This window comes from Phasianus colchicus, chromosome 3 (genome assembly GCF_987193195.1).
Source record: "Phasianus colchicus chromosome 3, bPhaCol1.hap1.1, whole genome shotgun sequence".
Classification (NCBI taxonomy): Eukaryota; Metazoa; Chordata; class Aves; order Galliformes; family Phasianidae; genus Phasianus; species Phasianus colchicus.
In genome coordinates this window covers 10,894,925-10,921,344 of record NC_143438.1, presented here as the reverse complement: position 1 = coordinate 10,921,344, position 26,420 = coordinate 10,894,925, and the positions used below count along the sequence as shown (strand labels likewise).

The 26,420-nt window shown below is 38.3% G+C and overlaps 1 protein-coding gene across 2 annotated transcripts in view; it reads right to left on the bottom strand.

Moving 5' to 3' along the window:
• The window catches only part of LOC116226445 (uncharacterized), a 175,366-nt gene that overhangs the window by 73,335 nt on the left and 75,611 nt on the right, over positions 1 to 26,420 (bottom strand). For both annotated transcript variants that reach the window (XM_090136955.1, XM_031589346.2), the window contains 4 exons: positions 26,241 to 26,379; positions 22,282 to 22,443; positions 14,775 to 14,863; positions 10,631 to 10,770 (listed from right to left, as the gene is read on the bottom strand). In XM_090136955.1, coding sequence (XP_089993081.1) covers positions 10,631 to 10,770; positions 14,775 to 14,863; positions 22,282 to 22,443; positions 26,241 to 26,379 — 530 coding nt within the window. The remainder of the gene's footprint in view (positions 1 to 10,630; positions 10,771 to 14,774; positions 14,864 to 22,281; positions 22,444 to 26,240; positions 26,380 to 26,420) is intronic.

The window sequence follows — 26,420 nt, the reverse complement described above, 5'->3', positions numbered from 1 at the left end:
GCTGTTCTAAGCTTCCCTTTTTTTTTTTCAAAACGGGTGATGTTATATAAATCATCTTTCCATATTAGCATTTTTATATCTTTATACACTGTGTAATCCCATCATTCTTTCATTGAAGTCTAGGAAAATGGCTGAAGGAAGCCTTGAGTACTTTATTTTGAACTGATTTCCCTGTGCCATTAGTAAACAGTCTGATGCACAGTGTCACTAGTAACGCTATTCCCTCGTCTTCCTCCATTTAATGAAAATCTGTGAAATAAATGCTACAAGGCAGCACTGCTGGCATGACAAATTCCAAGCCAATAAGTCTTGCAGTTGCCAAGATGTAAGCTCTGAAACTTGGCATTTGGCATTCAGAACTAGATAACCTTACTATAGTAACTACATTCACTGTATCTACAAGAGGGATGAATAAATCAACAATAATTGAACTACTAAAAGTGTCTAATTTCCAGCATAGTGCTTCAAGCAACAACTGAAATTAAAAAACTGTTAAAACACAGCTACATACCCATACAATCTTGTCATGAAAGCACTGAAGCAAAGGTTAACAAAAAAAGAATGAATATGCATTCTTTGCTAAAAGTAGCATTCCTTGATCTACAGTAGTGATGAACTGTATAAATGTCAGGTCCCATCTAAGTCCCACAGAGCTTCACATTCCTAGTAGCAAGAATTTTTTTATTGTTCCTGTAATATTACTTGAGGTAGGAAAAGGCTACTCCTGGTGCATGTGGAATGTAGCCCCACTTTTGAAGCCTGGCAATGTGTCTAAAATTAGTAATGATCATAAAACCCTGAAGTAACTCTCTCAGAATTAGATTATTAACATGGCATGATGAATTTACCTGGGAAACCAACCAAAAGTAAAAGCTTATATGGTAGGATTTTTTAATCTCCCACACGTCTGCAGTTTGATGGTAGTGCACAACAGTCACAGCACTGTGACCACAGCAGAGCTGACATTAAGCTTTTGGGCATGTACAATGACAAGGAATTGCTGAAAGCTGCTCAGATGCTGGTTGGAGCCATTCCGTGGGCCAGCATTTGGACAGTCCTGATATGACCTCAGTATCTGGATTTCTTGCGTTTCAGGAACTGAATAAGAATATCAAGGAAGCATATTTCCACCTAAAGCCACAATAATATCATTTAGTTTCCAGTATCAGATAGCGACCTCCCTTCAGCATTTCAAATCTAGAAAATGAGTATTTATTTGTTTCCAGCCCTGAGTTCAAAATATAGGCATGATTATGGTTGCTAAAGCTTCCATTTATCATATTTTTCCTGAAAGCTGAGGAATGAGTGAGACTACCACACTGATAATGCGCTCATTCTTACAGGTATCTCCAGCAAAACCGCGCGCTGTTTTCAAATAGATCATGTACTTAAATGTATGATCCATGAACAGACAGGAAAGCACTCCTCCACATGCACTGTGATTTATCACATGATGAACTGGACTGAATATGCTTCTTTCACCCTTTGCTCTCTGCCATTTTGTAGGTCAGACCCAATATCTAATGCACATAAGTTCAAGTCAGAGACGGGAAAACAGATACACAGAGACAAAAGGATTGTTTCCTTCCTCAGCACTCCTGCCACATATAAGGCTAAATTGAATACTTGTGGCATGAACATACATATGAGTGTCTTTTAGAAGCTGAAGATCATGATGCAATGTTTTGAAAAGGAAATTATTCCAACTTTGAAATACTATAACTTAACAAAAAAACTAAAGATGCTATAAGGCCCTTACACTACATTTATCTGAAATTCAATGCAAATGCAAACAGGCAGTTACCCTGTATAAAATGATACACTGGTTAAGGGTAGCATTGCTTGCTCAATATAAAGCAAGCTTCAAAGGGAACAGTAATTTTTGGATTAATGAGCAAACAATACAGAACATGTCACATGAGTAGTTAGTTAAAAGCTCTGTGAAATAGCTTCTCTCTAATTCTGAGTAATGGAGCTGATCAACAAATAGGAATTTTTCAGTTCTGTCCCCAGCTCTCAACCCCTGCAACTGCTTAGAATGGAGGACTAGCACTCAGGGCATCTCTGCACATCTATGATGAAGACGCAGCATTCAGGACATCTTGAAAGAAAGAATGACTGAACCTGGAGTTTCATCACTTTGAATCCTATAAAACAAACCCTGGAATGCTAGTCATTATCGCTCAGCAAAGGCCTAATGCAAATGCACGGTTAGATCTCAGTACCAATAAGCTCACAAGTTAAGCCAGAGAGTTGTCACAGAACAAAGCAAACTCTTAGCCACTAATACAGCTACATATGAGGGCTGCCCCTGTTCCGGCATCCCCACTTCCTGACTTCAGCCTCTCTTACCTTATTATTTCAAGGAACACTCACAGTTTTAACATCACCTCCAAGAGTCACCAGTTAGAAGACTCATACGTGCTCAAACTTCCCTTCTCTTCATCATTTCACATTACCATCACAGCTTCACATTCTTACCCCTTGCAAAGTGTCTCATTTTATACTGTAAGTTTGCAAGGGCAGAAAACCTCCAAGTTATCTGGTTGTTTTGTCACACATCACTGTGTATTTAATAATAATTATGCCTCTGCAGAGGTATTTTATTCTGATAGATTCAGAACTATCCCACCAGCATCTTCAGCTACTTATACATTTTGCTACAGGCTACAACAGAAAGAGTTAGAGATTTTACTGAAATAACAAAGTTGTTTTACATACATATGGTCTATGCTTCTGTGCCTCAGCAGTGACAGATAAAAAGCAGCAATCTATCATTTTTTTTCCTCCACACTGTACTCAGTAGGATCCGAAGTGTGGTACCCACTTTGCTACTAATGCACATGAATAAGTCCCACTTATTTACTGTAGTGCCCTGAAGATGTGACAGTTAGCTACGTAATGCACCTATTATTTTTATTCAATCTGTTCATTAGAGATGACCGTGTAGAGCGCACTCACAGCTTTTCTGTTCTCTGCTAGTCATCAGTAATGTCATTTTTCCTAACTCATGAAAACAAAATGTGTATTAAATGACAAGCAACCACCACATCTCTCTTCACCTCATACAGCACAGCCAGCTTACAAAGTCTTGCACCTTCTTTTGAGCCGGAAGAAAGTGAAAAGCAATTCAGCTATGTCAAAAAGGGCTTTTGTGCTGAGCAGGAAATAATGCTAAATGAGGGAGAAATGCAGGTAATGCTCTGAGAGGCTCCTTGACTCCCCTGGTGGCAAAGGCTCCAATGACTTCATGAGCCCAGGCTGCCCAGCGACTGGAGACTCAATATTTCCAGTATTTAAGAAGAGAAATTAATGATTTTGTGCACGAAAGCCATAATCCACCACCATAAACAGCTTTCCCTCAACTACTGCTATCTTCTTTCACTCTCACCAAACAGGAGTTCTCTAAGTGGGAGGAGGAGAGGGAAACAAGCATTTTGGCAGAGAATTGTAAAGCTGCTCTCCCAAAGAGAGCCAGAGCAAACAGTGGCTTGTCTGTTACAGCACAGGGGAGCATTTGCCTGCTCCTCCTGCTCCATAATATATAATCACACAGCAACTACACAAGTTCCTTGCCAACATCTCTATGAAAACTTTTTTTTTTTAAATGCAGTTGCTCAAGGACCAAGCCCACTGCTCCTTTCTGTCTGAGAATGTTAGTCCCCGTGGAAAAAAACCTCACTGACACCATCAGAAAGTGGTCACCCACTGATCACTCAACTCTCACTTATTTCACCAGTTTCTCCCCTCCACTGCTAGAAAGCCATCTCTAAGCTAGTGAAGTTCCACAGATCAGGAAACTGCAGGAGGCAGGGCAGCAGCTGCCAACTCATCTCACCATCCTGAACAGGTGAATAAAATTAATTTCAAGCATAACTGTGATGAAGTAAATAGACACTTGCAATATTAAATGTTCCTGTCACTGCAGTGACATCAAATTTGGGCAAAATCCACTGTGTGCATAGATCTTGAAGGGCTTTGCAAAAGTGTTCTATAAGAGACAGCTCTGAATAGACTTGTATTTCCTTAGCATATATTTCTGGTAATACCAAACATTGTGTAAACCATGAAAATGAATGCATTGTTGCTAGAAGGGAACTCAAATGATGTTAAACTGGTGAAGTTTATGGCTACAAATATTTAAGCAAGTTATATAGTAGGAATGAAAGACAATTTATAGCATATAATGACAGGCAACCAGCTCTCTCTGTCTGGTGCTGTTGGACTTGAGGGCAACCATTTTTCTCATTGTCTACTCTGTGAATCCACATTCAGGAATTTACAAACTCCTTATTACACTTGATTATCCCAATTTATGTTCTTATGCCACTTCTATTACTTAAATTTCAGCAGAGGTAGCAGACCCCACATGCTTGTACCTTCCAATTTGTCTTCACACAGCTCGGCCCTCTCCATTTCCACCTGTGTATCAGCAGGATGTACACCTTAGTTATCATTCACTCTTAACTTGCACCAGCTTATGTATCACAACGCATCCATACAGACATACTGTTCTTCACTGACACCAGACTGCAGAGGAACACAGTCTCTACGTGTATGCATTTCATTCAACATTGCCCATTTATGAATGATAGCAAGTGAAAAGAAGCAACAGATGTCTTGTGAGATTAGGAAAAACAATGTAGCTGTATTTAACGCTTTGTCTACCAAGTGAAGTTACCCAGAAAGTAAATCTTCATCACAACAAGCTAAACTAAACCACACAGGCTAAAAATAAAGCTACAACTTCACAGAAATATGTACCAGTCTAACACAAAAACTCAATCTGCAAAATTGCAAGGACATGCACCAATGTCAACACATCTGAACACATGGGGGGAAAAAAAAAAAAGACCTGCATCCTGCTGTGACTCACCTGCAGAACAAAACTCCTGTGGATAGCCCAGAATCAGGACTGATCATCGTGGCACTCCAAGCTCACATGGCCAAAGCACAGCATTTTTTAGGAAGGACATGTCAAATATTTTTAGAGAATTCCTGTTTGGTGAAAGTGATAGAAGAAGATAGCAGTAGTTGAGGGAAAGCTGTTTATGGTGGTAGAGTATGGCTTTCGTGCACAAAATAGTTAATTTCTCTTCTTAAATACTGGAAATGTAGAGTCTCCAGCTCCTGAGCAGCCAGGGCTCACGAAGTCTTTGTAGCCTTTGCCACCAGGGGAGTCAAGAAGCCTCTCAGAGTATTACCTGCATTTCTCCCTCATAAATATTTCAGACCATTTAGCATTAGCAAAGTATTCAAAGAAAATAGTAGGGCCTCCAATTTCTTTAAACATGGCTTACCCTTAGATCTGCATCTTGAAATACATGAACTGGTTTCCAATTTGAAATGGAAGTAGAAACAAAGATGTAGGCGTCTCAGAAATCACTGAAATTACTTCCTTAAAGTAATTTTCAAATAACTAGACCTTCATAAAGCAAGGGATAAAGAGCCAGTCTCCTTTCCAAAAAGAAAGTTGAACACCCACTCTTAATGACAGTATTTTATATATACTGCATGAAGCAGGTTGTATTAGAACAGCTATAAAAAAACTGGTAAAATTTGACCTTTGTTCTTAGGTAAATGTTACATATTTGAGTAAAAGGTTGCATTTATAGGCAGTCACACCATTCTTTTCTTATTTTAATGAAATCTGTAGAAGAGCTCAATGGAGATTCTACAGAAACTATTTAAACATGCAACACTAATTTTGAACAAATTTTAAACACTCAGACAAGGATTCTCCTCCAACATTCAATTCATCATCCCTTTACTCAGTGTAAATTCAATCTGTTCTGTTTGTGTGACATAAACAACAAGCAGTTTCACAGGAACAAGGCAAACCATATGTGAAGGTGCTTTAGAAAGCACAACAGGGAATACACCAAGCAAAGAAGCATCTGCATTTATTTCAATGTCAAATCGCATGAGTGTTATAAATTGAAAGTTTATTGTTTTTATTAAAGACCTACTTTACTATATTGTGCTGCTTACAGTTAACCCTTCCTGTTCCTCGGTGCGCTCATGAATTTGACCAAAAAAAACACCATAAGGGGTACAAGTGCAGTGTTGCAAATGGCTCATCAGCTCCATCTGCCTTTTCTAGGCTGGCGTGTGTTGCCAAGTGCATGCTGTTCTCCCCATCCTGCCCATCTCACACCAAGGCTGCTCCTGATGGCTACAAATCAGAACCAATGCCTGATCCAAGCCCAGGTATTTTAGAAGTGTGAGCACGTAAATCTAGGTAGATTTATTCTCTGCTGATGCTCAAGATGCTATCTGATCCTTTTGAATCACACCATCTAGCCTGCTCCTGAGCTACCCGGAGCAATACACGGCTGTGTCCCTGAATGGTAGTACATTGCAATAAATTGCTTTTCCAGAAGCTGGACAGAGTCAGTTTAACACATCCGGAGCAGGGGGGAGAAAGAATTTCAAAGCAGCATTAGCCTTAGTCTGAGCTACAGGCACACTGTTTCAAAACTAACTGCACAGAGGCAAAGGATGATCATTGCTTCATATTAGTGTGCAAAATTAACCCTTAGGAGCTGTATTTGATGATACGTCAGTTTCAACTGAAGCTGCTCGTTCATTATTTGAGGTCAAGTTGAAGATTTCTAGAGCCGCAGACCGTATGACTTCATTTGAGGGTATTGAAACAGATGAAAGTTCTTGTAATCTGTGCAGTTCTAGCTCAAATACAACTGCACATCAAAAGTAGTGTTAAAATGCTCAAGTGTCACAATTATTTCTCCCATCTGTAGTTATTATCCACTTCAAGAAAATCTGCCTTTATGGTGACAAATAGCCACGAAGAACTTTTTTCCCTGGGGAACTGAAGAATAAGCAGACAGAAAGCTCCTGACAGAAGGTTTGGGGCTGCAAGGGCTGAAGCTTGTCCAAACGTTTTCTCTCTCAAGCTTATAGATTTCACCTAATTTAGACAATAGCCACTAAAACTAAAAATATTCACGTTCTGCTGTAGGCTGTGTGGGTTCTTGGTTATAGAAAGACCAAGTGCTGAGCAAAAGCAGCTCAGAGAAGCTATGGTGGGAGGCCAGGTCCTGCAGGCAGCTCTGTAGCAACAGCTGCAAAGCTTCCCTGGGGCTGATCACACCAGCTGTGCCCACCTCCCTTTAATACCTGACCACATGCATGTGTTGTCTTAACCTGCTCTCTGTCTTTATACAGGTTGGACTCATCCCCATCCATTCAGTGGTTGTAAGCAAAGCCTGCTGCTTTCAGCAAGGATGCATCTGGGCACAGGGGAAGAGCTGCTCAGGCAGGCTGCGAGATCAAGGTTGAAGGCCATGGGTTTCTGGAGCCAGAATAATCTTTTTGTTACATGTGCATATAATGCCCACTGTAAGGAGGGTTGACTATGGCCTACGGATGTGAGACTCCACTGTCAGATTAATCTGAACAGAAGAGGACAAGCATGCTGCAACAGTAGAGGGGAAAAAAAAAAAACACAATTATCACAAAAATATTTGTGATCACAAAAGAACATTTTGCTCATGCTCTCCAATCTCCCCCTTGGAAAGCCCTACAAAAAAAAAGAGAAGATGAGAGGAAAAAAATAATCAGGAGAGGCAGAGGAAAAAAAATATTGAGAAAGACTGCATACTTTTAACTTGTCACAGTACAACACTAGCTTTTAATTAATACAGTGTATATACAGCTTTGAAGACTGTTGGTCGTGCAGTATTTTATGATAAAAACATTTTATGGGATTTTGTTTTTAAAGAGGATTTCATAAAATAACCTGCTCCAATAAATGATTTACCAGCTGCAATAAAAGATCAAGGAAATTGCTCAGATTGTATCTTGGAACATCTAAAACTCTGAAGTTTATGGAGATCTAAGCTGCCCCCAGATCTACAGTCCTCTTAAAAAATTTTGTAGTAGCTAATTATCTTGCATTGCATTTTTTAAGAGGTAGCAGTCCTAGAGGAGAGGAAGGTCTGGAAATAGACAAAGAGGAGTCGATGTTCTTTGATGGAGAAAGTGGGAGAGAAGAAAGGAGAAAATAAAGACAAAAGCGAGCAACAACTGGAACCTCATACTCACGTGTTAGCAAAAGCAGCTAACAACTCATATGGTATTTGATACTCCTTCAATTACAAAAATACATTTAAATTGAGTTAGCTCTCAGTTTAAAAAGTCATGATTAAAAGCACGTCTGCTACATAGTGTGCTAATTATAGTATCTACATTACTTTATCAAAAATTGAGTGATTTGTTTTCCCATTCTTTTCCTTTCTGATAAAGATGGTATTTTACCACTAGCGAAGCAGAAAGCAAAGACATGCTCTCTAAATTCTGTTTTGTTCTAACCTCATGGGACCTTCACATAATAAGTAAATAAAGCAAGCACTGGTGTTTATTTCAAAGAGGATGGCAGAGGCAGTAAACAGAATAGCATATTGAAATAATAAAATACTAGCCTCAGTTGTCTCCACTTGAGGACCAGACAGCACAGACCATGCAAAGAGTACCTAGCAGCCTTCGTTTTCTACCAGGAACATACAGCCTGCACTCTGTAACTCTGACCCCTCCAGAAACCTCAGCAAACCATAGAATTACAGAATGATTATAGTAGGTAAAGATATCTAAGATCATCTAGTCCAACCCTCCAACTACCACCAACATTGCCCACTAATCCACTAATCTATATCCCTAAGTACCACTTCTACACACTTCATGAACACCTCCAGAGACTGCATCCCCACCACCTCCTTGGGCAGCCCATTCCAATGACTCAACACTCTCTCAGACAATAAGATTTTCTTAATATCCAACCTGAACCTTCCCTGGCACAACTTGAGGCCGTTACCTCTTGCCCTATTGAAACTCAATGGAAAGCACAACAACAACAGCAGAGTAGCAAGGTCCTAGGCTGCAGCAAGTAAGGTCATGCTCAAATGCAACCATGGGCACACAAATAAAGCAAAGAAACTACTTACTTTAAGAAAGCCGCAGGTACGCAGGGATGTCCAGCAAAATGCTCTTATCTCCACTGCCAACCCTTAAATGAGGTCTGGGAAGGGGTGAATCCTGGCTCCACCCCTTCAGGTCACTCAGGTGCATTGCTTGCACCTGGGCTGGCCCTGGCTTCCCACCAGGTGCTCAATCACTGGTTCAAGCCATGATGTAGCATTTCCACTATATCTATCAAAAAGCCACTGCCTGTATCAGCATCAAGCTCCGTGTCTACATCCTCCTCAAAAGGGTCAAAGAGAGGAAAAGGTACAACAGAAAAGGGGAAGAACCATGTTTCTCTCTTGATTCCCACATCAGACTGCAAGGTGCGTGCCAACTGAGGCAAACAGCTGCTCCCTCTGGGGCACCATGTGCCATTGCAGAGGCCACCAGTTCAGTGCCCTAAGTAGTGACCAGAAACCAATGTGTGTTTCAGGAATTCTTCCTGTTTCAGGAAGAGTGGATTTGGATGCCTTTACCAACACTTTCAAGCTGAATGGCTTTGGAAAGAAAGATCAGTGCTGCCCAGCTGCTGACTTAAAATATTAATTGGATCACCATCACTTCTGCAAGAAACAGAAGAGACACTGAAGTTCACTAACACAGAAATCAAGCATCTTGACATGGAAAGCACTGATGATAATATGGTTAATCTAATTTGAACATTGAGACAAGTAGAATATAATACTGAGAATTGGAAAGGATATTTGGATGAACACCAGTATTCTGAAATCTGTTCTTAAATAATGGTCAGGATGGTGGGAACCTTAAGAGTCCAAAATAACCATGGCAGTCTAATTTTATGTTTGTGTGCTATTTTTCAACTTTCTTGTTGCCTCAAGAATACTCAGAGCTGACCACCTCTATGGATTGGTTCAGGTTTCTATAGTGAAAATGCACTTGGTTTCTGCAGGGTCTTTACCTTACTTCCTGCCAAACTTCCAAGGCAAAAAGTGGCAAAGTAGAGAACAACGGGCTGTTCCCGAGATTAGCAATGCTGGAGGATTTTTGACTTGCCTAATTAAATAATCCTATATTGTTTTGATACAGAAATCATTTGAAACCAAATTTTCAAGATGTCCATCCTACTCTGATGTTCATTTTCTGGATTCTCTGCTTGAGATTATGGGATGATTTGCAGAAAATAATAGGTGCCAGAGATGAACAATACACAATAGGAAAGAATAGAAGAAAAACCAAATCATTTGTTGCTTATAAATGCTAGAAATATCTTGCCTCTTGCCCTTACCTGGGAATGAGAAATAACACATCTTCCTTACTTTAAAATGATTTGGGAAATAAAAATTAATTCTTCTTTATAAAGTTCCATTGAGACAGAATGTACAAGAAAAACAGTATTTCTATAATCCAGACAGGGCGTGCATGTTGTAAATAATGCCATAGGCAATAGTGAACAAAGAGAAGAAAATGAAATACTATTTACTTGAAAAAAAAATAGCATACATATAGAAAAACAAGTTCCGTGGAAATAGCATATGATGTCAAAGTCATAACTTGCATGCACAAAGGCAAACTTTCCAGGTTGGACTTGCAGCTTTATAATATTCACCTGAATTTAGATACCTCTATGTAACAATAACAACAAAGCATACTTTGGGTTGTGAACCTATTTGGTGCTGAGATTACTTACCACACAGAAAAAGTATATTTCTCTAACTCCTCCAAGTAAAAATTGCTCTCGGAAGATGCTTTACCTTCTTCTAGGTTTGTGTTGCTCACAGCACTTGATTTTGCATGATAGTGTTCTTCAGGTGGGTTATTCCAGTTGAACTTTAAATGAAAAGAAAAACAAATTGGAATAGTAAGGCCAATAAGTTGGGTGCAGTAGCAAACTATGCCAATTTCGCCCTGCTGCAAACTTCTGAACTGAATATCTGATTACAATTCTATACATTCCTTTTGAACATTTGCAAATAATGTATTTATATCATCTGAAGATGGAGTAACAAACATGAACTGATGTTTTTTGGGTTGTTTTCTGTTTTGTTTCTTTTTTCTTTTGCAATGTTGAAGCCTATCCTCAATTTCCTGTATCAGCACTACACTGCACCTTCCATGTGCCCTGTTTTCAGCCCAGACAGTGCCTGCACACAGTGCAGGTTGTTGTAATGATGCGTGTGCAACCAGGGTCAGGTTGGGCTGCTCTGTGAGGCAGAACTGCTGCCGTGATGGCGTGGGGCAGGAGGCAGCCACAGTGAGAGCTGTGCCAGGCCACATGGGTTGTGAGATGGACAAGCCTATTCTAGCTGCTCATTTTTCCTGTGTTGAACACCATGCATTTTCAGCATAAAAATTTGGACATCCACACAGTAAAGCATATGGAGGGAACTGATCAGAGAAGGAAATGATCACTATTTGGCCTCTTTCCTTTTCATTTTTTAAAATGGGTTAGCTCTCAGCTGGACCCATTGTGATCCAGGCCACCTGCGCTGGTGCCAGCATGAGAGAGGAGAAAGATGGGACAGTACTGCATCTTTCAGTTTAATACAAAGTACAGAGTCTTAATCCATGCTTATCTCTGGAATGATTTGGCTTTTATTCAGGCCCAATAGTTTAACAGTGGTATCACCTTTCGCTGAAGTGCTTAGTATTAACCGACCCTGCTAGATGTCTCAACGTTTCTTCCACTATACTATCAGGTCATAGTTTACCAAATGGACATCAGCAGGAGACAACAAAGCTATATATTAATATCCTCCTAGGAACAAAAGTCTGTGAAGGGTCTGCTAGGTGTTTGATGTCTTCATGATCCAAACTAGATAAATCTGTGTAAACTATGCATCCTAGAAGACGAGCTAAATGACTTAAGGTCCCTCCAAATCTGAGCATTTATGACCCCGCAATGAACAAAATATCCAAGTTTATTCTGTAGATCTCAAAAATCTAAGTTTCCAGGGAACACAGCTTTAGCATTAGAGGTAGTCATTTCACTACATACTTTGTTGATTATGAGAACTACTTGAAAAAAATTATTTTTTTACAGAGTTAAACATTTTGCTCTAAAAGGCATATTTGTATTCTGAAACTTGGATTACATAGACTACAGCTATTTTGAATTTTAATTTCAGGCTTATAGATATAACAGAGAGAGGTTCATATCCATACCTACATAATGCTAATCATGGTTATCAGTAAATACGATACAATCATATTTTCAGCAGTCACTGGAAAAGCTGCCACAAGGAATGGAATATATAGCCAAAAAGTTATTCTGTGTAAATACGAATACTTAAGGCAGAGTAGAAGTGAGTAGCATGCTCAAAGCTGTTTTTAAATACTAACACCAGGCAGCTATAGATAGCATTGCACTTTCACCTAGCCACACGACTGAACTAATACCCCAGGAGAAAGTCAAGGATTCATTCTCGATAGTGCGTGCAAAGTACCTTGCTTGCACTGACATGGCCTCCATGCAACTGGCCCTTGTGCAAAATACATAGGAAAACATGATTTAAGACATAAATGTCAAAGGTGTTGGAAAGTATTATGACTGCAATTCTATGAGACTGTTTGATGTTGTTTGAAGAACAACAGCAGGAGCTCACTTACATCCATGAGAATGAGTCTAAAGCCTCAGAAATGTATTTTACTTCTCATGGATTTCACTGACCAGCAGCACTGTGTCCTTCCCAGCCATCATTTAATATCTTGAATGCATGCATATGTGTGTATGCTTATTTCACATGAAACTAAGTTGTCACTAATGCCCACCACTTGGAAGACACTCAGTGGGAGACTACGCACCTCTGTAACAGAGAAGATTTGGGGAAGCAGGAGAAACACCTCTGTTTTTGCGGATATATTCTCCCTTTCCCAAAAAAGTGAGACCCCCAAGGTCCAGTGTTTGTGGTTGGTATGTTGTGGTTGGTTTTTTTAATAAAAGTCTACTTACAGAAAGAAAAGGGAAAGCTGAGGGGAATAATCCCCTACATAAACTGCTGTCTTTTGCCTTACATCTGCCCTTTATTACTTTAATTTGCAATTGCATCCAATTTATGATTGTTGAGTAAAATTATTTTAGAAGACAGTTTCAGTTTCGGAATTACAAATAGACCCAAATGACATAAATCAGATCAAGTGTTTAAATCCTGAACATGATAATACACGGCTCTCTTTCAACATTAGGATTCAGTCATCCCATTAAAAGAGAGGGGCTCTTAAAACCTTTTAAATTAGATTTCACATGCTCACGTTTCTTTTGTGCAGAACAATTCTCACAGGACACGCAGTTCAGAAATCTATTTAAACATGTCAATAACTGAAAGCTTGTGAGTCATTTCACGGAGTCCAAAGGGGTTAGACAGTACTGAGTCACCCTTGAGCTAACACACCTTGCTGAAACCAGGTCACTTTAATGTGGCTTTCAGAGTTAGCCATGGCTGAGGTTCCTATAGGAGCACGGCATTTTGTTCAAAGGCAATGTGCTATTATGGGATTGTAGGAAATGAATTTCACTCTACCACTCCCATGGGTTGGGTTGCGTTGCCTATTACACCCACTCCATCAGTACTTAAATTGGTCTTCCTATAGATATAAGACTACACACACATGCACACATCAGTCTGCAGCTGTTTATATACAACTCTGATTTCTCCAAATTTTCCTTATCTCACCAAAGAAACAACATGAAATCTTAGTCATTTCAAATGCAGGGAATTTCCTGTTAACCAATCAGGTTTAGCCCATGAATATGTATATGCACATCATCATCAGTTATGAAAAGACACTAGTAAAATCAAAGCTGCAACAGTAATTTCCAGCTGTTGGGTATTTGTGCCACCATACATGTATAGATATATGCACATATTAAGCAAGATTGTGAGTACTCTGAGTAGTGTTTAACCATGATGACTTTATTCCAAGGACAACTAACACTGTTTAAAATGTTTCAGAGTAGACCTAGAATGAGGGGGAGATGAATTGCCAGAACAGTTATTTTGAATATTCATATTTGAAGCCATAATTCATACAAGCTACTGTGGAGCAACAGTTACAGAGAAAATTGGCATCCTCCCTTAGAAAATATCTTAGATCCATAATGCATTAATTATGTACTTGACCAAGTTACTAGGAATAAGAATACGAAAAAGGATCTAGTGGTAAGGATCTTCTGCACAAGGAAATGTGGGCTGGAAGGTTATAGATACATAGGAGGGAATGGTTTTAAACTAAGACCAGGGAGGTTTAGGTTAGATATTAGGAGGAAGTTTTTCACACAAAGGGTGGTGAGGCACTGGAACAGGTTGCCCAAGGAGGCTGTGGATGCCCCATCCCTGGAGGCATTCAAGGCCAGGCTGGATGTGGCTCTGGGCAGCCTGGTCTGGTGGCTGGCGACCCTGCACATAGCAGGGGGTTGGAACTAGATGGTCTTTGAGATCCTTTTCAACCCAGGCCGTTCTATGATTCTATCATTGCTGAAATAATATCAACCTGCAGCGCAGCCTTGATCAACCTGCTGTTGTCTGATAATTGAATAATCTTTTCTCATCCACTTTTGAAGATTATTTCTTCTTTTTTGTTTATTTGTTTCAATGGTTAGTTGGTTTTGGTTTGGTTTTGCTGAGAGAGACTAGCTCTCTCTTTTGATCAGCACAGAAGCCTGAAATACTGCCGACCATATAAAAACCTATAGTAGCCATAATTAAATCCACAGTGGTAAAGAAACCCAGCAACTAGAGTGCACAAAGATTATTCCTAAATGGCACCAGTGGAAGCTCCAATGACTTCACTGTACAGTGAATGGGAGATGGTGATGCTCAGAACAAACCTGATACCTTGTGGTGTGCTCCTTGGTCATCCTTCAGCTGAAACAAGCCACACTGCTCACCTGTATAACCACAGCAATCCTGGTAAAAATCATTCTCTGGGGAAAAAAGAAAAAAAAAAAGAAAAGAAAAGAAAAAAGTCTTTTCATATTGGTATGTAAGACAAAGACAAAGTTCTGAAAAGAAAGGAACTGGTTTTTATTCCCTCTCCCATTGCAACCGTCAGTGACTCCAGGCAGGTCATGTTTTCCCCTCTGTGCTAGTTATAAATAGGTTGTTTGTTCTCTCCTACCTTCCAGAAGCGTTAGGAAGATAGATGCGGAGAAGATTTCCAATACAGTGGTGCAGGAAATACTGATTGTATGAAGACTATGGGGGAAAAAATAAATAGAAAAAGAAATAGCAAACACAGAAAGAACAATAGTGAAGGATATTTTAAACACTCCCAAATGTGTTCATCTGTAAAGTGAAAAAAGTTTGTTCCTTCTCATGGCCATGATTGTGGATCGAGAATGCCAATGAATAAGGCACAGAGATCAGAAAAATCAGAAATACTCATGTTTTTAAGCATTATTTGCTAAGGCTGTGTGTTCGTTGGACTTCAGAAAAGCAGTGACCTGCAGTGCAAATAAAAATATGCTCCTGCATCAGAGCAAGAAGTGGTGAGAAGGAAATAAAGCTCTGCATCTAATTTCTTAATATATGGCACATAGAAGATAAGCCAAAAAATACTTAATGATTATTTCACCTTTTTTTTTTTTTTTTTCCCAGTTAATTCCACTTCTCCCTAAATAAAATGCAGTCAAGAGTACTTAAAAATGGAATAGAGAAAAACTGCTCTTAATTATTATATCTGTAGACATACAATATAAGCATATGCAATGTTACGGTTTGTGTATAGACTAATGGATACATACTGATGCATATAAATGCATCAATAGTAGATGAGATAATCGTAAGTATTTACATCATCTGAGTCTAAAGAAATCAGCAAAACTGAATAAATTACAGCTACTGGATAAGTCACACTGGTACACAGATGCGGTGTAAATAATTGGATTCTTTTCCACGTATTCCATAATGTACTGGGTGTACGAAGCCACAAACACATATTAAAATATAAGCATACCTTTGAAAAGATGGCTACTGTGGTTTTCTTTGTTGTGTATTTATTGGTTTTTTTTTTGTTTGTTTGTTTTGGGTTTTGTGTTTTTTGTTTTTTCTTTTTTTTTTTTTGGCACACTGAAATCGTTTCCAAACAGCTTTGCTGAAATAATGAAGACTTTGACAATGTTTTTGCAGACAAATGAAAAAAAGAAATAATTACCTTGGTCAAAAGAATAGCACAAGAGCTTGGTTGAAAAGAAAACAATAATAGCCCAAATTTAAGAAATGGGAGGAAGAAGAAACTCCAGTTTGTTACTTAATCATTACACGCTCTTTTTGTATTTTATTTGTAAGGCTCTGAATGTTGTTCTCTTGCTATACCAGTGAGCTCATTACTTTAATTCCTCATAGATTTCTCTGAACAATTTTTGCTAAGTAAAAACACAATGTAATTCTTCAACGGCTGTAACAGTAAGAAGCTGTTCAAATTAAAGATCAATAAAAAGTACAGAAAAAAAAAAAATCTGTATGAAAATAAATATATAAAGGAGAAGATGGCAAATGCTTGCAATTAGACAGGATGAAAAATCTAAAAAGAAATTAAATTTAGTTGTAATACATTTCCCATTCTTTTCTTCATGAAAATTACTACTGAAGTGGTTTTTTTTTTCTGTAATTTAAATGTTAAGCTGCCAGATGTGTGTCTCATGCTTGAAGAGTTGAAGCTTTGCATTATTTAGCATATTAAGATTCACAGAATTTAAAAAAGGGTTCCTTTATTGCCTGGAGGTTCTAATTAAGTAAACCTTAGCCTGGTACATTTAAAACTTGCAATACAAGAGATTTTGCTTCCCTTTTTTTCTCTGCAGCCAAGTCTCATCAATATAATAAATATGGATAATACTTAAGATGATATAATTTTTCTTTGGCTTGAGGAATTAAACCTATCTATTATTTTAAGAAGTTTTTAATAGAAGCCAGCAATCAGAAAGACATCTAAGGACTCCAGTCTACTTTTTAATCATAGGAGTTGCTCTTAGTGCATAGGAAATGTGCCTTATAAAACTGAGCTATGTAGAAACTGTTTATTTCACATTCACAAAATGAAGCAGTCCTGAGAAAGAAACAAGATTCACACAATTCTTCATTATTAAATTGCATTTTACTTTTTTTTTTTAATAACTTGTTATAATTGACCACAGAAAACTAATAAATCATTAACTAGCTATGCTATCAGCAATTACTTCATTGAAGCAGTCACAGTGGCTGCATCAGGAACTGTAGTAACATAGGAATTCCTTTGACACGCAGTACCCATAAATCATACCTTAAATACACTTTTTTTGCCATTTTAGAAAATGTCAAAGGCGTCAACTTTGTCCAGATATAGCACTTAGCAGTGACCATTTTAGTAAATTGACTTAAAACACATTTTATTCCCTGACAAGAGAACATAATGCTATGAACAATCTTAAGAAAAGAAAATAGCACTAACTAAGAATGATCAAGGATAGATACCATACCTTTGATGAAGGTCCAAGAGCAGGATAATAGATTTATTTGGAAATCAATAAACATATGCATAAGAATGAAAAAGTGTGATTATACCAGAGCCTGGCAAAGACAACAGAAACCTTAATACAACCATAATGCTTAATACTACACATTTATATAAAACAAACAGGAAACATTAGATGACATTTTTACCCATCATGGTGGAATGGGTACAGTGTAACACCTGGATTTGATAAGGACTGGTGAGATGAATTTTGTTTCCAGACCTTGACAGTACTAAAGGCAGTCTCATTTCTTGGTAGTACAAAATTTCCAAGACAGTTTAGTTGCTACTAAGTCCTATGGTGTAAGCTATCTTTTTTTATTATGTCTTCTCTAAAAAGTTATGTGGTGTAATAGAGGGAGTCTGTGGAGTAAAAGTCCAAATTTAGAGGATTCCGGTAAGTATTGGGGATCCCAGCCTGTTGAAGAGTTACTCTCAGGCTTGCTCCAGTCTGGTCCTAGGAAATGATGAAGCAATACTTCCTGATGTGCACGCCCCAAAGAGTACCTTGTTGTTTAGCTTCACACTATGGAGTCCAGTTCTTGTGATCCTGAGATCACTCTGTGATGCAAACCAAAGAGCAGCAAGTGTGGAAGGGTATTTGCTTCAAAAATGCTCTAAAAACTTAAGTGCAAGTGTAGGTATAGTCAATGCAAACAGGGATTTGAGTAGAGTGGGAAACAGGTCCTCTGTGCTGTGAAAGTAGAGGCTGCATACATAGGATTTACTATGAAACTCTGACATATTCTGGGGGTTGGAAGGGACCTGCAGTAGTCAAAGCTGAAGTAACCAAGTCAGAAATTTGTATTTTAGTCTCCCTGTCCTGTTTGAACATTGGAACAGAAAGGTTAGATATTCAGTTCTTTTTTTTTCTGAAATTATTATCACCATGAAATGGAGCACCTCAGTTTTTTGGGGGAAAAAAGCAAATGAAAAGAAACAAGACAATCACAACCTAGCAAGTTATATTTTTTTGATTCAAAATAGTTTTTACTTATTCTGAGGCAGCATAGAGAAGGATGAAGGACACTTCTGTCTGAGAGCTACAACCGTTTCAAAATTTACAATGGTACCATCCAGAAGTGGGATAGTAGACACAGAAAACTCCAGCTTGGTTAAATTACAGCAGGGAAATAGAAAATAACATGAAAATCCAATCTGGACTCTCTCCCCAGTTACACCCTGTCCTGTGGGAAATCAAACGATGTGGTTAGCATTGGAAAAAGGGAAGAATGTGAATTACATGGATTGCACAACCATAAGAGGGAGCTGAATTTGATCCTATCTGCAAGAATCACCCCAATCCTTTACACAGTCCTGCTTAGAGGAGAATAAGCCCAGTAGAGAAAGAGAAGGTTCAGGCGTCTGAGATTCTTCTTGCACACAAAAAATGAAACACAAGTAACTCTAATTTCAAAACATATTTTTTTTCCCTTTAAAGTGTCACCCATGAGGAACTACCAATGAAAATAAGTTTTGGGGTTTTTGTTTTAAGCAATTATTTTGCATCTGCATACAATGCTTATGTATAAGCAAACAGCATGTTAAAAGGAGAAGAAACACACTGCAGTATAATGAGAAATATTACAAGGAAGACTCACTGGATTTCACAAAACTGTCTCAGAAGTGGCTGTAAGCATAAATACAATCCTCTCAACAGAATCATTTCTCAACTACACAAGTATGTTTTAACAAATAAACTCTTCCCAAACAACGCAATATAAGTAGAATGAAGCTGTCTCTGCCTGGTTGTTTGTTTTGCTGATGTTGTTGTTTGTCTATTTTTCTATGGAGGGGACATTGTAATATATTCTGAATACCCTGAACTTTACCTGAAAGTGTACTTACTCCTAGGTTACTTTGAATGCACTCTTCATTAGGTGTTATTCTAAAGCTTTGTTCAGACAAACTTTTTTGATGTCATGAAATGACACAGTTCACTTGCAGTGTTTTTCCACAGATGTGGAGATAGTTTCAAATTAATATTTGGTTAATTTGCACATTAACTAGAATAATTCTTCTGAACTGGAAGGTTTGGAAATCAGAGGCTAAAACTTGTCCTGGATATACTATAGAAAGGTGGTAGGGTATGGGGTTGAATGAGATTGTTTTTAAATAGACCAGTAGTGATAGGAAAAGGGGAAACAATTTTAAACTAAAGCAGCAAAGATTTATGTGGGATGTGGGAAGAAATTCTTAACCCAGTGAGTGAACAGACCCCGGCAAAGACCACCCAGAGAAGCTGTGGATGCCCCATCTCTGAAGGCATTCAAGGCCAAGTTGGCTGAAGCCCTGGGCAGGGGGTTGGAACTGTGTGGGCTTTGAGGTTCCTTCCAGCCCAAGCCATGCTGTGATTCTGTGAAGGAACAACAGATTTGAAGTCGATGTCCAGTAATTTACAGAATGCAACCTTTTCGTAACAAGTTGACTAACAGTATACATGAAAAATATTTTACATTTCCAGGGTTTTTACTGTGGTACATGTATAACTGATGGCTTTGAAAAAAGAGATCAGGCTTCATATGAGAGGAAGGCAGGGGAGTTACTGAATGCCAGAATGAGTGTTGGTGGGAAGGAAAATGCAGGCACTGTTGATGCTTCAAATTAAACGTAAGTTAGAGCATAAATTCTAGTTTATACGTGCTTCCACAGAAATTATCTGGGGATTTCAAAATGAAGTATTTCCTCCACTCTAGTTCTGAGTATAGATGCAGAGTCTAGTAGTTATATTACTGACAATCCTCCACCATAAAAAGGTACCTTTTGAAACCAAAGTTTTGCATTAAATTAAGATGTAATAGATACAGCAAATATCAGAAATTGAACTCGTCAAGTGTTGACTTGTGAATAAAAATAAGCAAAAAAATTTTTTGCCTAATTCAAATTCAGGGATGCTTTTGGAGGACTACTAGTAGTTCAGGTAGACTTCCAATTATACCAGATCAGCTCTTAAAATTCTCAGTAAGTGACAGTACTATTTCTTCTCATAGAGTACTGGACCAGATCCTTTGATTATGCAAAATAATTTCCTTTGTATCTAACCTTACTTCAATCATAGTTGTAGTAATTTATTACCTTTCATAATCAGACCAGTTCTTTAACTACATTGCTTCAGGGTATTTGTGAGAGACCCTCTTGAACTGAAAATGTGGTTCCAAAAATGCTTTATTTAGCTAAATTCCATATAACTAATTTAAATAAAATTTCAACACGGTGATTTTTGACCTAGATAAACATTGGCCATGGGGACAGGAGGAAGAGGGCAGAAAGAATAGCTGTCTATTTGCACAGCTAATAATTGCTTTTTGACACATACCCTCTAAATGTGGAATCATCAAAATGTTGGCAAAGACAAACAAAAAAAAACCAACTTAACGGAACTAGAAAACAAATGTCAAAATACAATTAGATATTATTTAAAACAATTCTGTACATGCAGGTTACTCTCATTTAAAAAATGAGTATTCTAAGCAGCTTTGTACAACTAATGTGCAAATGAACAAAATGAACTAAAAGTCAATTCCCCTATAGTAAAAAATGGAAAAATATATGTAAGCTACATAAGCTACAAAATATGTAAGCTATCCACATTCTTGGAAGAATCAACATCTAGAAAAGGCATGCTAGTTAAAGACATGCTATCAAACTGTTGCTCTTATTAGAAGGTGTATTGAAATGTTTGCCATGTTTTTCTGTAACTTGGTTAACCTGTTGTCACCATTTAATATAAATTGTCACCAGCTCTGTATTCTCTTTCTTATGCATCTATGATAGTCTATATCAATATTCAATGTTTATAAATCCCTACTAAATAATACCATACTAGTTCCTATCTCTGCTCGTACTCACTTAACATGAACTATGCAATGCATGTACCTACAATAGCAAACACGTAGTCCTAAAATTGTTGGGGAGTCAACAAATACCTCCAAAGAAATTATTTTTGAACTATGTTTCATGGGTTACTCTAACAAGAAAGCTGCCATGTCAGCTGCCTCAACATCAGCATCCAAAATTCTGCTACATGATTGCAGGGAGACTAAAGATTTGAAAAAGACTAAAAATTACTGCAATTTCAGCTCTTTGCATTCCAAGATTGTGAGGATCATCCTTTCCCTAAAATGAAAAGTGCCCCTTACCTTGTCTGTAGTGGGTGGCAGAGCCATGAGAGGTGAGTACAACTGCAGGACTTAGCTGTGGGGGCCAACCTAATGAATCTGCCTCTGGCCATCATGCTAGCATCTGAGTTCAGCATTGGGTGTAGGGGTTGTGCCACCCTATTCTAAAATACACGTTTTACGTGGGATAAAAAAAGATAACAGTATGACTTGGAAGGTCTTTTCTTTTTAAAAGTAATCACAGAAACAAATGTTATCTGATTTTATTACAGACAGGCACTCTTACTTAATTCACTTCCGCACAATTAATAAAGGATAGTGCTATTAATATGGTGCAGGAAGAAAAAAATACTTCCCAAGTGTCTAACAACATGTTGTGATCTGTGGATATAAATGACCAAATAAAATGAAAGGATGTAAAAACGTCACAGAAACACCAGCCCTAATCTAATGTTGTCAGTGCACTCCACACACACCTTGTAATTGCTAACACATTTGGCCTACTAATACATTTTAGACAGAGGAGCCCACCACTTCTGTACCTTCTCACCTAAGCTGCTTTTGATCCCTCACAATTGATTTAAACTCTTCCATTGCTTCCTTTGCCTAGTGAAATAATTACGAGATGATATCGCAGGCCAAGGGGGAAGGGAAACGAGGGTATTTACACACATGCCAAGCAGATCTATTTGCAAACTTTGAGTAAATTAAACGATGCAATAAAAGTCCTAACCTGCTGGAAGCATTTTAAGCTCTTCTCTTTTCCTCCCAGCTTCTTCTGGCACACACGCAGCTCCTCCTTTTGCAGTATTAAACTGCTTTTCCACTTCCTTTACAACAGTGGGAATACTTCCCTTATGGGTGTCAGGATCTTTCGTGGAGGTCAGAGGTTGCCCTGCAGAGGAAATGACAAGCTGCGAAATGTAAAAGAACAATTCCTTCCACATGTTTTCTTGCTCCAGGAGCAGTAAGGGGTTGTCGGCTAGCATCATGACGGGATGGGCCAGGCCTCTGCCTAGCAGCTCTGTCAAGACTAATTTACAATTAAAGACCTGTGCAACTGTTTAAAGCTTTGCAACTCCATGGAGTTTCAGGGACTGGTGAAGCCAAGTGGTACAAAGCAACGCTATTTTAACAGCCAGGAAGGCAGACAGAAGGAAGAGAGAAAAAAATGCTCTAACTTCTATTTTAAATGGATAAATTGTATACATGAAAATGATTCTTCCATATAACATTTATTTCCATTATAAAGTCATTGTTTGGGAATTGGAGAAAAACATATAAAATCAGCTGCTTTTATTTTTCTTCTGCTTGATCCATGTGGCACATGAGCCAGCAGCAAGACAGCAATCTTTGTAAGGGGAGGAAAAAATAAACTTAATGAAAAAAATGAGCTGCTTGTTCATTAGAAACTACAGAAAATATGTGTTCTTATAACCATTCTTGAAGACTTGAGTTCCTTTTTTCTTTAGTCTCCCATAGTGTAGTAGAGCAGGCAGGAATGAGAGATGTGCAGACTGCTTGTAAAGAAACTGCAACAGTTGTCATTATTACCAGTTCTGACGGTCACAAATGGGTGCTTTTATCCCAAGCCAGAGGAAGAGCACAAATGAAAAGCAAGCATTTGGAAGCATTTTCTCAACAGGTGTAGAGTAAAAGTTTCTAAATTGATTTGAACTAGAGAACAAATATGAGAGTTCCATCCAACTGTTCTGCTGAGGTTGAAAGAACTAGCACTCTTCCCAATGTGACTTACAGTGTTGAGTTACACTGTCCCTTTGCACATGTGAATCCCTTCTTCTATGGGTGCTAAAGTCCACAGGGATCTTGCCGTTGATTTCACATTGATAAAGAGCAGTTTCTTGAAGTATTTGCATGTTTAGTGTTTCGTATGGAAATTGACTATAAATTCTAAATAAGATTTTGTGAATTTAGAAGACTGGGTTACTTAAATCAATGAAGTATGAAGGCAACGTTTCTGGTATCTGCATCAAATGTTTCTGCCTACTAGAGTTGTTACTACCTTCCAAACACACAGTGACGGCCAGTCATATGTTTATTGACAGAGCCTGTTGATCCTGCAATGAGGCAACCGTCCAACAACAACACAAGCTTTTCTTAAAAAAACAAAGAGGAGGCTGGTCATGGCAACAGAAGGCAACCTCATCCATGAATCTCACATGGAATAATATTTCGTAAGTATGGAGAATAGGTATGGTTTGGACTAATAGATACACTAGGTCTCATAATGTGCATTTCTAACCTACAAAGAAGGTACAGTGGGAGATGTAGAAAGCATTAGGTGGCCTTCCCCTGCAGAGTACATTGGAAAAGAGATCCTAATCATCAGGGAAGAGCCATACCTCACTCAACACGGGTCTACAGTTGAAAAGAATAATGTAGCCTGGAGTTAATGGAAATAATATGAAGGTCCTGTCTTAAACTTCAAAACCAAGAAAAATTTTAAGTAAAGGTTAAAACCATCTCCTAACCTGCTTTATTTTGCTTATATGTTGCAACACCACATATGGTATTGATATGTAAGATTACTCACTATTTAGACTACTGCAGTAGGGTGAGTTACAGAGCACCAGTCTTCATTTAGACTGTTCTTACTTCTTCTGGTTTTTGTCTCAATCTTAATGTCACTTTAACAGAGCTCTTTTTTTTCCCTGCTTTTGGTGGCTTAACAGATATAATACAGTATTTATAGAGCATATCAATGTGCGACAGCTTGCCACAGATCATAAACACATTTTTCTGTTGGAAATGTTGAAGTCGTGATTTTTCACCACGTGATCCCCAGTTCCCTAAGGTTCGTTCCTTTAATTGTAAATAGCCAGAAAGTCATCAAGCTAGCGTTTAATAAACTTTTAATTTGAAATGGATTACCACATGTTGTGTTTGTTTACCCATTATTAAATCTCTTAGCAACATATCACCAGCAGAAACAGCATACTGTAGCACCGCATAGATACATTAAAAAACAAACCCATGGGGGATATTAGCAGCTAATAATATCTTTAAAGAAGGCTCCAAGAAAAATAAATAAATACAAACAATACCAGAAATTACGCCGAGAAACTTCGTTATTGTAAATCTGTGTGGCATGGAAATTGCAGATCTTCCATGATCAGCTTATCAGCGCACTTCAGAGGTCTGAATGTCAAATAGAACACATACTAACGCTTTCCTCAGTTCCTAGAAATGCATCTTCTTGGACTTCTCAACCTGAGTATCTCACATTTTCATTTATTTCCAAAATTGTGATCTATTTTGTTGCAGCTTCCCTGTGCATGCCTATTTGCATATAAAGACTGACGGTAGGATAAAATTATAAGGATGTGTTTGATACATTAAAAGCTTGTCCATAACTCTTTTCACTGTTGAGAAAATTGGCTGCAATTCTATCTTTTGGATCTGATGTTCACAAGTTAGTCATGAATCTAGAGAAAGAAGCTCCTTAACAAACATGTAGAAGATACATGGTGACAGAAAGGTCCCCAGTCCTCAGGACAATGAGTATTTACATCTCTGTTGTTCTCCTACCAGCGTACACAAAACGTTTTGATTACAGTGTAGTTGCTGCTTAGCTTAGAAGTGTTTCAAGAAAAACCTCATTATCTTTCTCTACTAAAATCATCACTCACTCTGAAAATACACCTGCTGGCCTTTTTCATGTCATACCTCCAACCTAAGTTGCTCATTTACTGAACTGAATGATTATTGCTTATCTGCTCTCCTCCTTTCCTTCCAACATCCTCCACTTTCTCCTCCCATGTCTTCTATCATGCATTACTGCTGCTGATCTCAGACGTCTGAGGAACCTCTCTACTCTTAAGAACTAAATCTCTCTTTCAGATCTGCACATAATATTCAGAGTCACTACAACCTGTGGGCTGACTGCAACCTTCAGTTCATTAAGCAAGTGAGAATACAGGCATGCCTACAAGCCAGAAAACATGATTATTGTCCCTTGCAGTCAGAGTCCACATACTGAAAGTGAAAATCCAATAATAATGTCCTGCCTGTCATTCTTCCCAGTTCTGTATTTCTAAGGGAAGAGGATAACTAATTTGGGAGGGACCGTCACAATATGATCAATTATTTCTTCTATTTAGCTACCTCAGAAGACTCATAGAGGCCAGAGAGGATGCTCAGTCTAAACGGAACATTCAGCAATTTTGTAAGAAAGCTTCCAGGGAGGTCTGCTGCACATAAGCAAATGATAATTTGTCTTTCCTATGGGTTACCACTTGATTGAATCTTAATGGAATTTCATAGGAGTAGCATAAGGCATGACTCTGATGCCAGAACTATCTCCTTGCCAAATTTGAAGTCCCTGTTCTAGCCTAGGGAGGTGCTAGAGTTCTTCCAAAATTAATTAGACAAAAAATATCAACTGTTACTACTGTGACATTCCAAGCATTATTCAGCCTCAAGCAGACGCCAGCATGGAAAGTTTCATCTTCAGCAATGAGGTTGGTTTAAATTGCTCACAACAGAAAATAAAGTTAAGCAATCTTAATAAAAAAGAATCACTGTATTCCTGCTATAATGCATGCTGGACCAATATGTGAATGAGGAAAATCTGGCTTGACAAGAACAGTAATGACTAGCTAGCACTGAAATGAAGCTATGTGTTGCTCCAATAAAAGCCTGAATATAGACATGAAAGTTTGAAATCGTCACCTCGTGGTCCAGGATGTTTAACCTTCTCCGAAGCACCATTCTTTTCAGCAGTGCATGAATACATGAGGAATTCTGGTGGGAGATGAAGATGCATGTCACACTCATTTTGCTTATCTGAATCTGGTGGCAGTTTAATTATCTACTAAGAAAAAAAAAATACATTAACATCAGCAGTTCAGC